Raw genomic sequence first — 15,544 nt, 5'->3', positions numbered from 1 at the left:
TTTCCATAAATTATAAAAATATGTAGGGCCTCTTTCATTGTAATCAGTGCTACCTCTGCTATATTCAAAATTCAAATAAACTTCTGACACTATCAAAATTAGTTCTATTTTGTATCAAATCAATTAAAGTTTTATGGGAATTCGTTTCTAATTATTTGTTATTTAAAATATACATTGATTTTGTTACGGGTTCTAACATCTATCTTGTTATCAGTTTTTAGTTTATTTTGTTATTATATTGTAATCAATGGTGTTGCGTTGAAAAGACATAGGATGATATTCTTTCAAAATAAAAGAACGTTTTTGTTACAGCCTGGTAAAGATGCATTACCTTGTTGGATATAAAGGTAAAACTCGATTTACCAGCAATAGAATATTAAAGTTAAAGATAAAAAGTGAAGTTATTATTTTGTACAACTATTAACCTTCTAATTTGTTTTTCATTAAACCCAATACAAATAATTTACTATGCCATTGATCAACAACTACACAACTCTGTATACATTATCGTTATACTGTTTAGTCCGGGGTCATACTTCTCGCCTCAAATTAGTTAATAGTTCGTGCTGCTGAAGATGGGATCTGTCATGGTTCTACAAAAATCAAAACGCAACAGGAATTACTGATTTTTGTCACGATCATGTTATTCTTGTTAATTCAGCAGTTTGGTAATGTTATAGCACACCACCAGCCGTTTCTACTGAAAGAGTAGAACAGTCTGTATTATATTACAAAATGTAAATAACGTAAACAGTCCTCTACATTCTGTAGTGTAGTCATAGAACATATATAATAATTTACTATCGGTTCAACCAGTAAATTCTAGATTAAAATATTGACTAATACCCTACAATTCAGCGAATTTTAACATTCGATATGAGGGTAGTGTGTGTGGGGTCAGGCAGAAATATCTCACGTAAGTAAGCGTAGGTCAAACAGATGCCCTATGCTCGGGACGCTTAGATGAGACTACTCGTCAGGAGCCGTACATCTGAAAAGGTTTAGTTGTAACATAATATTAGTCAAAAATAATTTATAATATAATATGTATTAATGTGCAGAACTTTAAATGTACCGGTTGGATCGTTAATTGATTAATTAAATACTGTTATGTTGTGTATTTAACTTATACATAATGTATATCACCTTCACATTCTGGTGCATTCTATCGTGACCGCTACTGTACTTTGTCTCGTAATATTTTCGTGATTGCCTTGTTCCCATTTTCTGTGATTCCCGTGCTATTTCTTCCCTTCCCTGGCTACGGAAGCATGCAAAGTGCGCGCGACAGTGTTGTGGACCCTTGTCTCTCTTTACGACTGCCAGGGCGGCAGGCAGGGGTGTCACCGACGTGAATGTTTTATGTGGTGCGTCGGGCGTGGACACCCATTCACGTGACTTCATTTATGTGCCCACTATTGAAGAGTAAAACTCGTCAAGCAGAGGGACTGTTCTTGAATTGTGGAAGGTACATTTTCTGTGCCTCTTGGTTTTGAGATGTGATATCTAAACAAGTATGTTTACAGTACAAACATACATTTTTGTTTCGCAACTATTAACCCTCTCCCACTTCTACTGATAAAAAGTATTGAACGTTGACGATGACGTCACTCGGTGAATAGAAGTATCTTGATCAGTGTCGAAATGTCGAACAGTCGGATGACCGCGACAGTTTATTGTAACGTTCTCTGTACTCTGTGATAAGCATGTACAGTACAGTCACCCTATTGTTTGTAAACACGGACGTGTCGTAACCCCAAACACTAGCAGGCCCTCGACCCGGCCCGCTTTGTCCAGTCAGCATAAGGTCTCCTGAGACATTGTACTCGCTGCGTTAGTCACTTTTATAAACAATCCTGTGTTCGATGTTAGTAATGGTTGGCAAGTAACTGATTCCCCTCCCTAGTCCGCAATCATGTTGGCAAGGTGTGCGTCCTTTCATTGTAACATTCAGTGTAACTCAGTGTTACAGACAATATTGTCTTAGATCGTAATAATGGTTGGCAAGTAACTGATTCCCCTCCCTAGTCCGCAATCGTGTTGGCAAGGTGTGCGTCCCTTCATTGTAACATTCAGTGTAACTCAGTGTTACAGACAATATTGTCTTAGATCGTAATAATGGTTGACAAGTAACTGATTCCCCTCTCTAGTCCGCAATCATGTTGGCAAGGTGTGCGTCCCTTCATTGTAACATTCAGTGTAACTCAGTGTTACAGACAATATTGTCTTAGATCGTAATAATGGTTGGCAAGTAACTGATTCCCCTCTCTAGTCCGCAATCATGTTGGCAAGGTGTGCGTCCCTTCATTGTAACATTCAGTGTAACTCAGTGTTACAGACAATATTGTCTTAGATCGTAATAATGGTTGGCAAGTAACTGATTCCCCTGTCTAGTCCGCAATCATGTTGGCAAGGTGTGCGTCCCTTCATTGTAACATTCAGTGTAACTCAGTGTTACAGACAATATTGTCTTAGATCGTAATAATGGTTGACAAGTAACTGATTCCCTCTCTAGTCCGCAATCATGTTGGCAAGGTGTGCGTCCCTTCATTGTAACACATTCAGTGTAACTCAGTGTGTTACAGACAATATGTCTTACATCGTAATAATGCTTGACAAGTAACCGATACTCTCTTTTCTAGTCCGCAATCATGTTGACAAGCAGAATGCCTGGCGACAACACCTGTTCGTCCCTTTCATCGTAACGTTCAATGTAACTCAATGTTACAGGACAATATTGTCTTACATCGTAATAATGCTTGACAACTAAATGATTGCCTTTTCTAGTCCGCAATCATGTTGACAAGCAGAATGCCTGGCTAGCGACAACACACTGTTCGTCCCTTTATTGTAACATTCAGTGTAACTCAGTGTTACAGACAATATTGTCTTACATCGTAATAATGTTGACAACTAAATGATTGCCTTTTCTAGTCCGCAATCATGTTGACAAGCAGAATGCCTGGCTAGCGACAACACCTGTTCGTCCCTTTATTGTAACATTCAGTGTAACTAAGTGTTACAGACAATATTGTCTTACATCGTAATAATGCTTGACAAGTAACCGATTCCCCTCTCTAGTCCGCAATCGTGTTGACAAGCAGAATGCCTGGGTAGTGACAACACCTGTGCGTCCTTTCATCGTAACGTTCAATGTTACTCAATGTTATAGACAATATTGTCTTAGATCGTAATAATGTTGACAACTAAATGATTGCCTTTTCTAGTCCGCAATCATGTTGACAAGCAGAATGCCTGGCTAGCGACAACACCTGTTCGTCCCTTCATTGTAACATTCAGTGTAACTAAGTGTTACAGACAATATTGTCTTACATCGTAATAATGCTTGACAAGTAACCGATTCCCCTCTCTAGTCCGCAATCGTGTTGACAAGCAGAATGCCTGGGTAGTGACAACACCTGTGCGTCCTTTCATTGTAACGTTCAATGTTACTCAATGTTATAGACAATATTGTCTTAGATCGTAATAATGTTGACAACTAAATGATTGCCTTTTCTAGTCCGCAATCATGTTGACAAGCAGAATGCCTGGCTAGCGACAACACCTGTTCGTCCCTTTATTGTAACATTCAGTGTTATAGACAATATTGTCTTAGGTCGTAATTATGTTGACAAGTAATTGACTCCCTTCCCTAGTCCGCAATCATGTTGATAAGCAGAACTGTCATTTTGTTCTTGTAGCTTATGTAGATGTTTTCATTTCGTGTCTATATGCCACTTATTCTGAAATGAGACAACTTTGCAAATTATATTACGTACCTAATTGTTGCAATATTATTTTAGGTTTTAAATAGTGTTTTTGGCCACATGTGTCAAAACCCCTATGGTGCTAAATCTATATAATTAGTGAAAACCCATTTAATTTGACATGTCGATTTGTTAAATATACAAATGATTCTTATTCGCCCCCAGTGGTCCAGGCCTCTCGCTTTGTTTCTCAATTATTATGGCGACATGGCCTCTTGAAATCAAGGAAATGAGGGCTGACTCAAGTTGATTGTCGGGCGACAAATTAAAAACACCCTCTCACCCCACCACCTCCCTCCCCTGCCTCCACGTCGTCCGGACATTGACGTATACAAATTACGTTTTAAGTTGAAATGTAATTTACTCGGGACCGTAAAAAGAAAACTTGGTCGTAAAGATTTCAACAATCCTCTTGGAAATTGTTTGCTAATGTGGGCAGGAATAATGTTTCATTCTGTTTTGTACTCACTCGTTCGTATGGTTGCACCCACAATTTATTTATTTATTTGGCTTAAATTATTTGGCAGGCAATAAAACAATCTGTGAAGTAATTTGTGTTAAATAACTGTATCAGAATTTGAACTGCATAATACTACATAATTCTACATTTGTGTTAAATATTCTGCATTCGAAGTTACAACAAACATTAATAACGTTCAGTTCAACATACATATCGTTAAATGTACGATGATATGATCTAGAACATGATAGATGTTTTCTATAATAATTATTAAAAAATATTGCACAGTAGGATTGTATTGACCGTTAAACAAGTTTATCTAGTAATGAAAGAAGTTAAGTAAAACAGTTTAGGAATGTCGTAAAACACATATTGATTTTAAGCCTGTATTGATTTTAAAAATAAATCAACACAAATGTTGCTAAGGTAACGAACGCGCTAATAATATTAACTCAATGAAAATAATTGAATAGGAACTTATCATTACTGGTTTGAAATTTAACTAGTTTGAAATATTTTTAAATTAAGGAATTTATGTTTTTTTGTAATGAACGTTAACATTGTTAGTCAAAGCATTTGTCCGTGATGCATACTACCTAAATGTAATCGGCGGAACATAGTTCCGTTGCAGATTGTTTGGACCGTCAATAGGTTCTCGAGAATTATTTAAAATGTACGACTATTAGGTACCGTGATATTCGCGGAGAGTCTACATTGTTAGTCATTGTAGAAATATGTTTGGAAATCATAGATAGTGTATTGGTAATTGTTTTGTGACTCTCAACACAACGAGAGATTCTATACGCCTTCGCACTTTCTCCCGTAATCGAACAACAACGTTACGGTTTATGAAATTTTGGAAGATTTATTTGAACGATAGAATGTATAACAAGAAAAACTGTGTCACAGACATCATTCAAAACGACACATTTTTCACTGCAATAAACAATTATCTGTTAGTAGTATTGTATGTCCACTGTACCTATTTGTAGATTTTGAAATATGAAAATAAGCAAGATACATACATGTATTGTAGTGGCAGGTACACTTACGGTGGCATCGTGAAGTTACATGAATAAAATCGTAGTGTATTTTATTATATTATTGAATATGGATCGTGCCTTTACATGTTTAAACAGAAAAGACACAAATGGGATGCAGTAGTTTGAGACATTGTATTAATAGTATCAGATAACGGGTGATAAGAACCCTAGAAGGACTGTAACGGCAGTAGTTTGTCCAGAGTACGATTAACTGCAAGGCGAGTTGGCTCCCCTAATCCCAAGGGCCTCCCCGAGCACTTATCTTGTGAGATTCTAGTCATAGTTGTAAATACAGGCACTGTAGAGCGAGTGGACTCTGTTTATATTTGGCAGGAAATAATACCATAGTCCTTCACACTAATCTACCCACCTATTAAGTATGGATTGTATAAAAAAGGCATAAGATCAACCTAGAAATTCCAGTTAATGTTTAGTACGTATGAGTCAATAAAAAAATGCTTTTAGGGTTCCGCTATCTTAAATTAGGTTTAATTTTTTAAAATTCAAACACATGATCTTTTAAAATGTATTTATTTTTATAATAAATATTTACAGTGTATCTATAAAGTATGAAATAAAATACAACTTAGAAACTGTTATTGTGGAATATCTTAGTGTTATTAAAAATGTTAGAACATCCTTATCAATGTAATGAGAGCATTTCCATCTTATTACTAAATAAAAATAGAACTGAAATTTGGAATTTTTCTTTGGAATTTTGGCATTACTGAAACATATGTTTTTATAACTAGGGGATTCGGTGTACGGGGTGACTATGAAATCCAATACGAGGTGACAAGTCAGGATCGGAGGATCATTACAGGGCCACGGCTCGGGGGAGTTATAATGAAGACAGATCAGTGTTGTGGAGGGGGGGCAGGTAATGGATACAAAGCTGAGGCTGACTGATAATGGGGACGTGCCTGCCGTGGCCGCCCGGGCCCAGACCGCCATTAAATGATACCATCAACATAACATCTAATTACCACATACAACTACGTGCTTTATACCCATCTCCAGTCCTACCTGTTAGTACTTCATAGCCAGTTGCGAATGCCTTTGTTTCAAAAGCGATATTATGTGTCCCAATGCTTTAATAATTTTTTATGAATAAAAACACATATAACGCACATTGTCTTTGAGTTCGATTGTTATGTAGTGATTGGTCTGACCACAAGTTCTCGATTTAGGAACACATGTTCTGTTTCATAACCGTGACAATATGATTGTGTACAGGATGTGAAATCTTAACGGAGAATAAATATTGTGCCTTCTGTACTGTTTTAACCCATTGGCTACCCCAAATAGTGGTGAGAATGGTAATCATGTTCACTATGAACTAACTTCATGAGGCCAAAGAAAAAAATCACGTTTTTGTGAGGGCCTTATTGTGAAGTCACCTCTAAAGGTCTTCACTGTCAAAGATTTAGATTCTTAAGAAGTCCAAAAATGTGTTTTGTTTTACTTCGATAACTTCTTTACAAGTTTTGAACTGATGAAACCCTTAACAGAAAAGAAAGTTTGTGCAACTGGAAATATCCACTTCAATATAATGAACAACTGTCCTGTCAAAACAGATGTGAAATGATCACAATACCCATATACTCGTATTTGTTGTTGCCTGACAAGATAACAATAATATAAACATAGTATCTAATCAAAAGGCACTGGAACCCTAATTACCTCTTCCTTGATGATCAAAACTTGAGAAAGAAAAGTTGTGTCACAGAGAAACTGCCACAGTTAAATATGGCAGTGGATATAAAAGACTGAGCAGTAAAGAAGTACAGAACAAGAATAAGAATAAAAAATTGGTTGTTGATATGACACATGTTAATGCATGCATGTGCATATGCTCTCAGGCATAACAGACAAGATTCTACTATTCACTAATTTAAAAATTAAACACTTCAATAATTAAACTGTATTTTTTGTCATAGTTGAAGAATATCACCAAGAAGAAAATCCGACCCTGGCAAAACATGCACACTAATTTTTAAACATAAAATTATTAATGGAATTAAAAATAACAACTTCCTCAATGCTTATGAAATATTTTTATAAAGAAGAACCGAATTAATTTATTAAATAATGAACATGGCTCTTTCCAAAATTCCTCATTAATTTTATTTGATCTCATTAAATATTAATTATATTTCTCACTTATACCCTACACATACTTCTCTGATTTTTTAAGTTTACCTTCTCACATTTTTTTTAAGGATATGTTTTTATTTAAGTACTACAAATTTGGTTGTACTATATTATAACCCCTTTGTTTTCAGTTATGTGGGTCTGATGATGTTTTCCTTAAAAACGAAAGCTTCACACAAAAATAACATTAAATTATTGGAGGGTTTGATTTTTAAAATTAATTCATAATCGAAATCCAGTAACCAAGAAGCATCTAAAAAGTTTCTACTATCCGACTTTAGGAGAACTATTGTGAAAAACTATCTTGACATGATGTATCTTTCTGATCCAAGGAATTCAGGGAGATCTGCTATGACATAACCTACACAGAAAACATAATGTACGTTTTGATCCAGTGAGACACTTTGTCAGAGAACAACTGATGGAAAGCAACAAAATGTGGTTTCTACAAGTGCTAGGATGGAGTGCTCTAAGTGCAACATCAGTCTCCATGTTTAGTGTTTCCAAAATGTCAGGAGAAACCATAAACCACCTTTTTAATCCAATAAACCATATTTGTATTTTATAATAATGATAATTCCTATATCATATCTATTAGATCTATCATTCATTGCAGTGGTTTAGACTATGGTACAGTTGAAAAGAGCTGGCATAACATAATTTTTAACTAGGATTGAGTGACCTGCAGAGTTTTTAGAATCTAGAAAATAGTATGTGAATAATTAAGTTCCATTACTTGGTTGCAGGTACAGGTAACACTAGCACGGACGGCACATACAAGCCCTCATTCCTGACAGACCAGGAGCTGAAGCATTTGATCCTGGAGGCTGCTGACGGCTTCTTGTTTGTGGTCACCTGTGACACTGGCCGCATCATCTATGTGTCTGACAGTGTCAGTCCCGTCCTCAATCAGTCACAGGTACGCTCTCTGTCATATTTGTATATTATGCTGATATTATTCCTTTATTACAACTTTTAGTTTTCAATAATGTTACCTTTACTTTTTGTTCATTGTTAAAATGTTTATCTTTAGATTCTATGCTTCTGTTTAGGCTCAGAGTATTATAGAGTATGTTTGAGTAGAGTATAAAAGATTGTATAACGAGTTCAATGACCTAATTATGGAAACATAATGGTCAAGTGACAATATCAATTTGCAATTTCGGACATATCAGTTTAGGATTATTGAGTTAATTTTAATCCAAATCCATTCAAATCCAAACTAATAAATAAATCTTGGTAATTTTGGTTCTCTTCAAAATCAATTTTGTTTCAGAGTGATTGGTTCGGCTCCTGTATATTTGAGCACCTACACCCAGAGGATGTAGAAAAAGTGCGGGAACAATTAAGCACTCAGGAACCGCAGAATTCTGGTCGCATCCTGGACCTCAAGACAGGCACTGTCAAGAAGGAGGGTCACCAGTGTAAGTTATGTTAACCCTTTGAGTGCCAACGTCCGATTTTACCGGACGACAAAAGGTGTCTGAAAAGTGCCAACGTCCGATTTTACCGGACAACAAAAGTTGGCCGAAAAGTGCTGACGTCCGATTTTACCGGACGTTCGGGAAAAAGTCACTAAAAATTGTAACTGTAGGATTGCCATAGCTACCGGAAACAATGTTACAATAGTTTCTTAAAAGTTGTATAACTTACTCATTATTGAAGATAATAATATAAATTTCTCAAGATTTACAGACAATTGCATACACTTTCCAGTGATATGGACTAAGAAAAGGATATGAATTTTTTTGGTCATAATAATTTGGTTGAAAAATGAAATTTAAAAAATATTTTGAATTTTTTTAGGTAAGTCCATTTTTGGTATTCCTAAATTTAGTGTTATGGTAACTTTGTTATTTTATGTTAATTAAACAGAGTTTTCAGAGAAAAATAAAAAAAGAATCATGTTGATAGCTTATTAAATAATCAAACTGTGAATTTTTTACTAAAACCTTGCAAAATGCCCGCAAAAGGGCGGCACTTTTAGGTACACCCACTAGAAAAATACCTGGCACTTTTCAGTATACCCACTCAATAAATACTTAAAAGGTTAACTGTTAAAAATTAATATTTTTTTTACAACCATTAAAATTTAAAAATAATAAGTTTTCATAATAAATAATTTGATTCTTCAGGAACACATAAACAATAGTTGTTGGAAAAAATAAATATGATGATTGAAATAGTGTTAATGATAAAAATCGCGCTCAGCACAAGGTCAGGGCTATAAGGTGGTGGGTGGTCCAAAACTTTTCAGTTAAAAGGATCCAATAAATTTGAACATGAATGTGTGAGGCTTTGCATTGTCATAAAGCAAAAAACTGTTGTGCTACTTCTCTATTATGAATCTCTTTGCAGACTGTAATAGCTTGTGCTTGGGCAGAGTCTGCTTGCATTTACCTTTTTAACAGTACAGGAGAGCATGTGTGTTTCTATTCCATGCTCTCTTACTTCATTCAAAAATGCGTAACCCACATTTTGCCTCCAATTTATGTTCACTTGCATTGCAATTATTGCTGCTCCCAGAGTGACAGAATATTTAGGATAGATAAGGTAGCAAGGGTGTTCGCCCAGGAGGATCCACTTCTGACTATTTTATACCTTCCAGTTAAACCTACATTGAGCACAACAAAAGCCGATGTGTCACTTAAATTTTTACAACCCTGTAGGTTGTACATCAGTTTTTTCTGAATACAGTATCGGTTGTACTGACAGGTGTAAACCAGCCAAAAGTGATCCTTCCTGGTATGTTTTTATTATTTGCTTAACCTTCTTCATCATAATGTGTTGAAAGTTTCATTGAACATGCAAGCCTATTTTCGTGAACTCACTCCTAGGATTTAGCAACCCAACAGGAGCACAGTTTTTTGTTTAAATGTTAAAGAACAGTTGTTTACAGCTTTGATCTATTCACCTGAGGTTTGAAGAATCGTTTGAAGGATTGATTATTGTGAAGCATCTGTTCTCACACATTTTTGCTTAACTGAAGCCATCAAATCATCTGTGATCAAAAAATGGGTGACTAGAGCGAGCTATCATGGATATTGTCACAGCCATCTTTGAAGTTTCTGACCCACTGATGTACATTACCATGAGATTAGCATTGTAAACATCCCATATCTGCTGGTGAATGTCTGCAGCAGACAGGTTTCTTTCTGACAAAAACCATAACACTTACCGAATCTTGCATTAGATGATCAACTCGATAATCTTGAAGATCTTAATACACTGATTAAACCATACAGGTTGTCTACAGAGCTACAACTGAGCACAATTGTTTTTAATGAACACCATCACTCCCCTTTGTATAAAACACCCTGTAGGAAAATGTAAACAGGAATTGCCAACCTCATAATATAAACCTCATAAACAGGTATTCTTTAAAACATGACTGCAAATAGAAGTAAAGCTACTCGTTTGGTTTTAGCACTTATTACAATCATTAATTCAAGTTGTTGGTTTATCAATTAGATCCATACAAATTTCACTTAATTTCTTGAATTCTTAGCGTTTGCATGTTTTATTCATAGTGGAGAGGCAACTCTTTTTTTAAACTCAGTTTTTTCCCATGTCTCTAATACTGTTTATGTGCTTGAGGAACTGAACAAAAATACCAAGAGTGCGTACTATACAAGGTAGATAGTACTGATAAAAAGTGGCTTCTTCTAATCAGGTTTTATAAACCTAGATTATTTCTAATTGGAATGTAAGCACAGATGCTTTTATTCATCTGGTCACCATAGAGTCAACTTCATGTCTTTGTAATAAAAGTTCTGCTATTATAATGTAAATTTTGATGTATGATATAAATTATAAAAAAACTATACATATATATTTATATATCTGTTTTATTATTAAATAAGATATATATATATATATATATATATATATATATATATATATATATATATATATCTTATTTAATAATAAAACATCATAAAAAGTGTGTTTAATATTATAAACCTTATGAAATACTGATGTTAAGTTTTATTACTACAGAGTGTGGCATTTGTATAATAAAAAAAACTATTTTTGGTCTATTATTGAACTACATAATATCTTTTATATTGTTACCTTTATTGTGTATTTTATAACCACACTACTGGATATAACGTTAGCATTTTTTTCTAAGGACAAATATATGTAATAAAATTGTGAAATCTTTAAAGGAATAAATAAATATTATTACTAAAAATTATTGAGACCATTACTGTTTCAGCGTCGATGCGTCTATGCATGGGCTCCCGCAGAGGGTTCATCTGCCGGATGAAAGTGGGTGCACTGGGCGCAGACAACATGGCGGCGGGACACCTGAACCGGCTGAAGCAGCGTAACAGCCTGGGTCCATCACGAGACAGCCACAACTACGCTGTCGTCCACTGCACAGGCTACATCAAGAACTGGCCTCCCACTGGTCAGTTTGACACGCACGCCCTCTCCGGTAATGGCATGTCACATGCTACTGTTCGTTTGGGCTAGGGATGAGTCAGTTCATTAACTAAGGACTTAAGAACAACAGATATAGCAGATAATTATAGTGCCCCACAATTTTAATCACTGAAAGAACATTTTTAGTAAAAAAGTTTCCAGACTCCAAAGAAATTTACGAACTCAAACTGTTCAAAGTATGAATTGAATGAAGGAATCCATAACTGAATAAAACATTAAAGCAATAACTTAAAAGAAGTATTCTCATGCAATTGTTAATTATAAATATACATTTAAGTACAACAATTTAGGTAGAAAAAGAATGACAGAATGAGAGTGTCACTTCTCATATACAACAATTTTTCCAAGTGGACCAGATAGATCTAGGCCTAAGTTGTCTCTACTTATTTATTTTCTCTTCTGCATAACAATTAGTTACAGCAAACATTTTATTTAGTATTTTGTACAGTAAAAACCAAATGAATATGTCCGAAATACTCACAGGTGTTCATTATACCCACCTACCTAAAGTATAAGGAAAATGTGGAAAATTAGGTCCATTATAAACAGTGTAACAGTTGTCAAATCAATCTCCATCACAACCATTATTTTAGGTTGCGCCTAAGCCTTCATCACTTTCAGTACCTGACAAATTTTCCAATGTTGGCAGGGCGATTTCACCATAACTATGTTCCATTTCGTTATTACTCTAATTCAGTAATAATCTAGAAATCGGAAAGAAACGGATTGTCCGGTAACAACACATTCAGTAGACAAGAACATTAAATGAGGTTAACACATCGACTCATATAAACAAAAACAACAGCAGATGATAACTGTTTTTGTTCAGCTGTTAGTACAGTATTAGTTCCTAAGATTGCTGTGCAATTGTGACACCAATCAAAGTCATCGCATACTGCCACAAAACTGATATCAGCATGAGGTCCGACGTGTTGTAAAGGTTAAATATTCAACTTTATTTCATATTGCAACAAATTTCATCAAAAACTTGTTTGAATTGAAATAATAAAAATAATAATTTAAAAAATAAGGTGAAGTTTGTGAGTTTTAAATTTGTAACTATTTAAAAACTAATCATCTGAATCATAGGACCGACACCAGAACCATAAAGATCAGAACTGACTCGTCCTTAGTTTAGGCTAACATTAGTAATTTATTTGGAGATAAATCAGCTAGGAAAAGCTGATTTACCTGCAAATGGATTTTATGAGCCTAGCTATTTTCAGGAATTGGGGCACAGTACTTTTTAGAGTTATTAAAGTAGTTGTGTTCATTATGTGATTGACAGTTTTTGTTGTCATGAAGATATGTTTGTGCAGGGGTTCAGATGGAGAGAGGTGTGGAGGAAGATGGCACACATTGCTGTCTGGTGGCCATCGGGCGTCTACAAGTCACCTCCACTCCCAACACCAGTGACTTGTCTGGCTCTAACAGTAATGCAGGTGAGATCTGAGTTTTATCTTATATTGGTAAAAACTAAGAGGAAACCACTCAGTAGTCAAAGTATTTACACTATAGTATACTATTCTGTTGCCTACTTACATGTGTTTGCCCTTTTAACTTTAAAATAAAGATTGCTTGCTTTAACAAAAACTTTACTTCAATATCAAGTCCAACGTTTTTATCTCAATACTCAGTCATGAATTTTGTTCTTATTCCTTTTTCTATTGCAGTAGAACCTGGCTAGTTTAACCTCAGTTGGACCTTCTTTTCTCTCAGTCCGATAGTGCAGTTGCTTATCAGTGTTGTGTCATTAGACTGATGGTTGTTGATAAAGATAATGCGTTTGTGTGTTTAGTTTTACCACAAGTTTACTTAATAAACAATTTGTGCAGATGACTTAGAAATTGAAAGTGTAACGTGAACAGGTGACGATGATGTTGACAGTGACAACCCCTGACACCAGTGTACTCACGGATGCAAACATTTCATGTGATACGTTGAATAAGTTGTATGTCTTACTAATGAACAGTTTGATAATCCTCAAATATGGAATATTGCTGTACAATTATGATTGTTGTTTGCTAAGCCGTAGGATTTTACAGATATTTTCAGTTGGCACAAGGTCATTTAATACAGTGTTTTATGGCATTGAATTTTTGTCGGCCTTTTAATATGGGGAAGAGTTTAAACATTCCACATTAATTACTTCTATTTATCCCTCAAACCTGAGGCTTCTGTAAAAAACAATTAGATTTCTGACTCCAGTTCTATAATATCCTTTGAGCTCTAGGGATAAGCTTCTAGGATCTTTTTCAAGATTTTACTAACAGCCAGAATCTGTTTGTTACGTCAGAGCAGCTGACGCCCACACATAGATGCAGCAGGTAGACAACAGTTCACAAATAACATAAAATAGTTTATGAAACGACGATTATTTATTAATTCGGTGATATATCTACATTTGAATAGATTTGCTTTGATGCACGGAGACGGAGATAACCTTAGAATATACGAATTTCATGTTAAATATTATTTACAAAATCACATTATTTCTTTATGTTGGTTACCTACTTCCAGTTTTCCATGTAAGGCTTCTAAGTAGACAACAATAATTCCCATACAATAAAGAACTTACCTGCATAGCTGATGTATTAGCCATGTTACACAATACATGGGAGGAGTGTGACAATTGGTCTCCGCCAATGTTTTGAGCATTTGTTTGATTTGGTTTACAACTCAATTTTTAGAAACTTTTATAAGCTTGTATTATAAAATATGAGTGGTGAAATAAAATTTGCTTTTTTCTTGTAATAAGAGAAGCATTAATACTTTTAATAGGACTGAAACTGAAAACATCTAGGTCATAAACGATCTGTAAGATAGTACTTGAATGTAATACAGACTTCTTTTAATGATTGCCCTTTTTCTAGAATTTTTGCACTTCGAAGCCGGCATAGCTGATGCTGAGGCTTAAATGAGAAAACACAACAATATTTTTGACACCAGCTAAAATAAAAATTGAATAATCAACTGAATTAAGAATAAGACAGTATTTGTTTTCTATTGCTCATTTAACTTTTAATGTTTATGGTGTTAATACAAATATTATTATATATTCTAATATTTATTAAATACATATTTATTTTTTCAAGGTCTTCAAAAAAATAAATTAGATATAACAGGACATGTGAAAGAGAATAGCCACATGGATTGAATGTGTATAAATAACTCAATCTTCAATGGATTAATGCTTTCTATATCTAATATTAGCCCCAGATAAGGTATAGTAAATATTTTTCTAAAATATTCTTAATATTAGATCTACTATTTCAGATTTATATTTTTTAACATATTATTATAAATAATTATGTTTAATTGTAATTAATATAAATGTATAATTATATTATAGTATAGTTAAATAATTTGCAAGATATGTTTCAGAATTCATATCTCGTCACTCTATGGAGGGCAAGTTCACGTTTGTGGATCAACGAGTGATTGGGCTGCTAGGGTACACGCCACCAGAACTGCTAGGCAAATCCTGTTTTGAGTTCTTTCACCCAGAAGACCAAACTCATATGAAGGAGAGCTTTGAGCAAGGTAATATATATCATTCAAGAAATGTATAATCTCATTTAATTCATAGGCTGACACTGATGTAACTATTACTTGCATGACTGACAGATAACTTACAGTAGGTTGTCTTGTTATGCAATGGCCAGCCAGAA

The 15,544-nt window shown here is 34.7% G+C and overlaps 1 protein-coding gene across 9 annotated transcripts in view; it reads left to right on the top strand.

The window, feature by feature from the left end:
• LOC124354891 (aryl hydrocarbon receptor nuclear translocator homolog) overlaps positions 1-15,544 on the top strand; it is a 145,206-nt gene that overhangs the window by 117,541 nt on the left and 12,121 nt on the right. For 8 of the 9 annotated variants that reach the window (XM_046805678.1, XM_046805677.1, XM_046805676.1 and 5 more), the window contains 5 exons: positions 8,171-8,343; positions 8,701-8,848; positions 11,644-11,865; positions 13,193-13,315; positions 15,258-15,416. In XM_046805678.1, coding sequence (XP_046661634.1) covers positions 8,171-8,343; positions 8,701-8,848; positions 11,644-11,865; positions 13,193-13,315; positions 15,258-15,416 — 825 coding nt within the window. The remainder of the gene's footprint in view (positions 1-8,170; positions 8,344-8,700; positions 8,849-11,643; positions 11,866-13,192; positions 13,316-15,257; positions 15,417-15,544) is intronic. The other variant, XM_046805675.1, reaches the window with a different exon arrangement.

This window comes from Homalodisca vitripennis, chromosome 2, assembly GCF_021130785.1.
Source record: "Homalodisca vitripennis isolate AUS2020 chromosome 2, UT_GWSS_2.1, whole genome shotgun sequence".
Lineage (NCBI taxonomy): Eukaryota > Metazoa > Arthropoda > Insecta > Hemiptera > Cicadellidae > Homalodisca > Homalodisca vitripennis.
The sequence above is the reverse complement of the archived record's forward strand: the minus strand, read 5'-3'. Positions and strand labels throughout refer to the sequence as shown.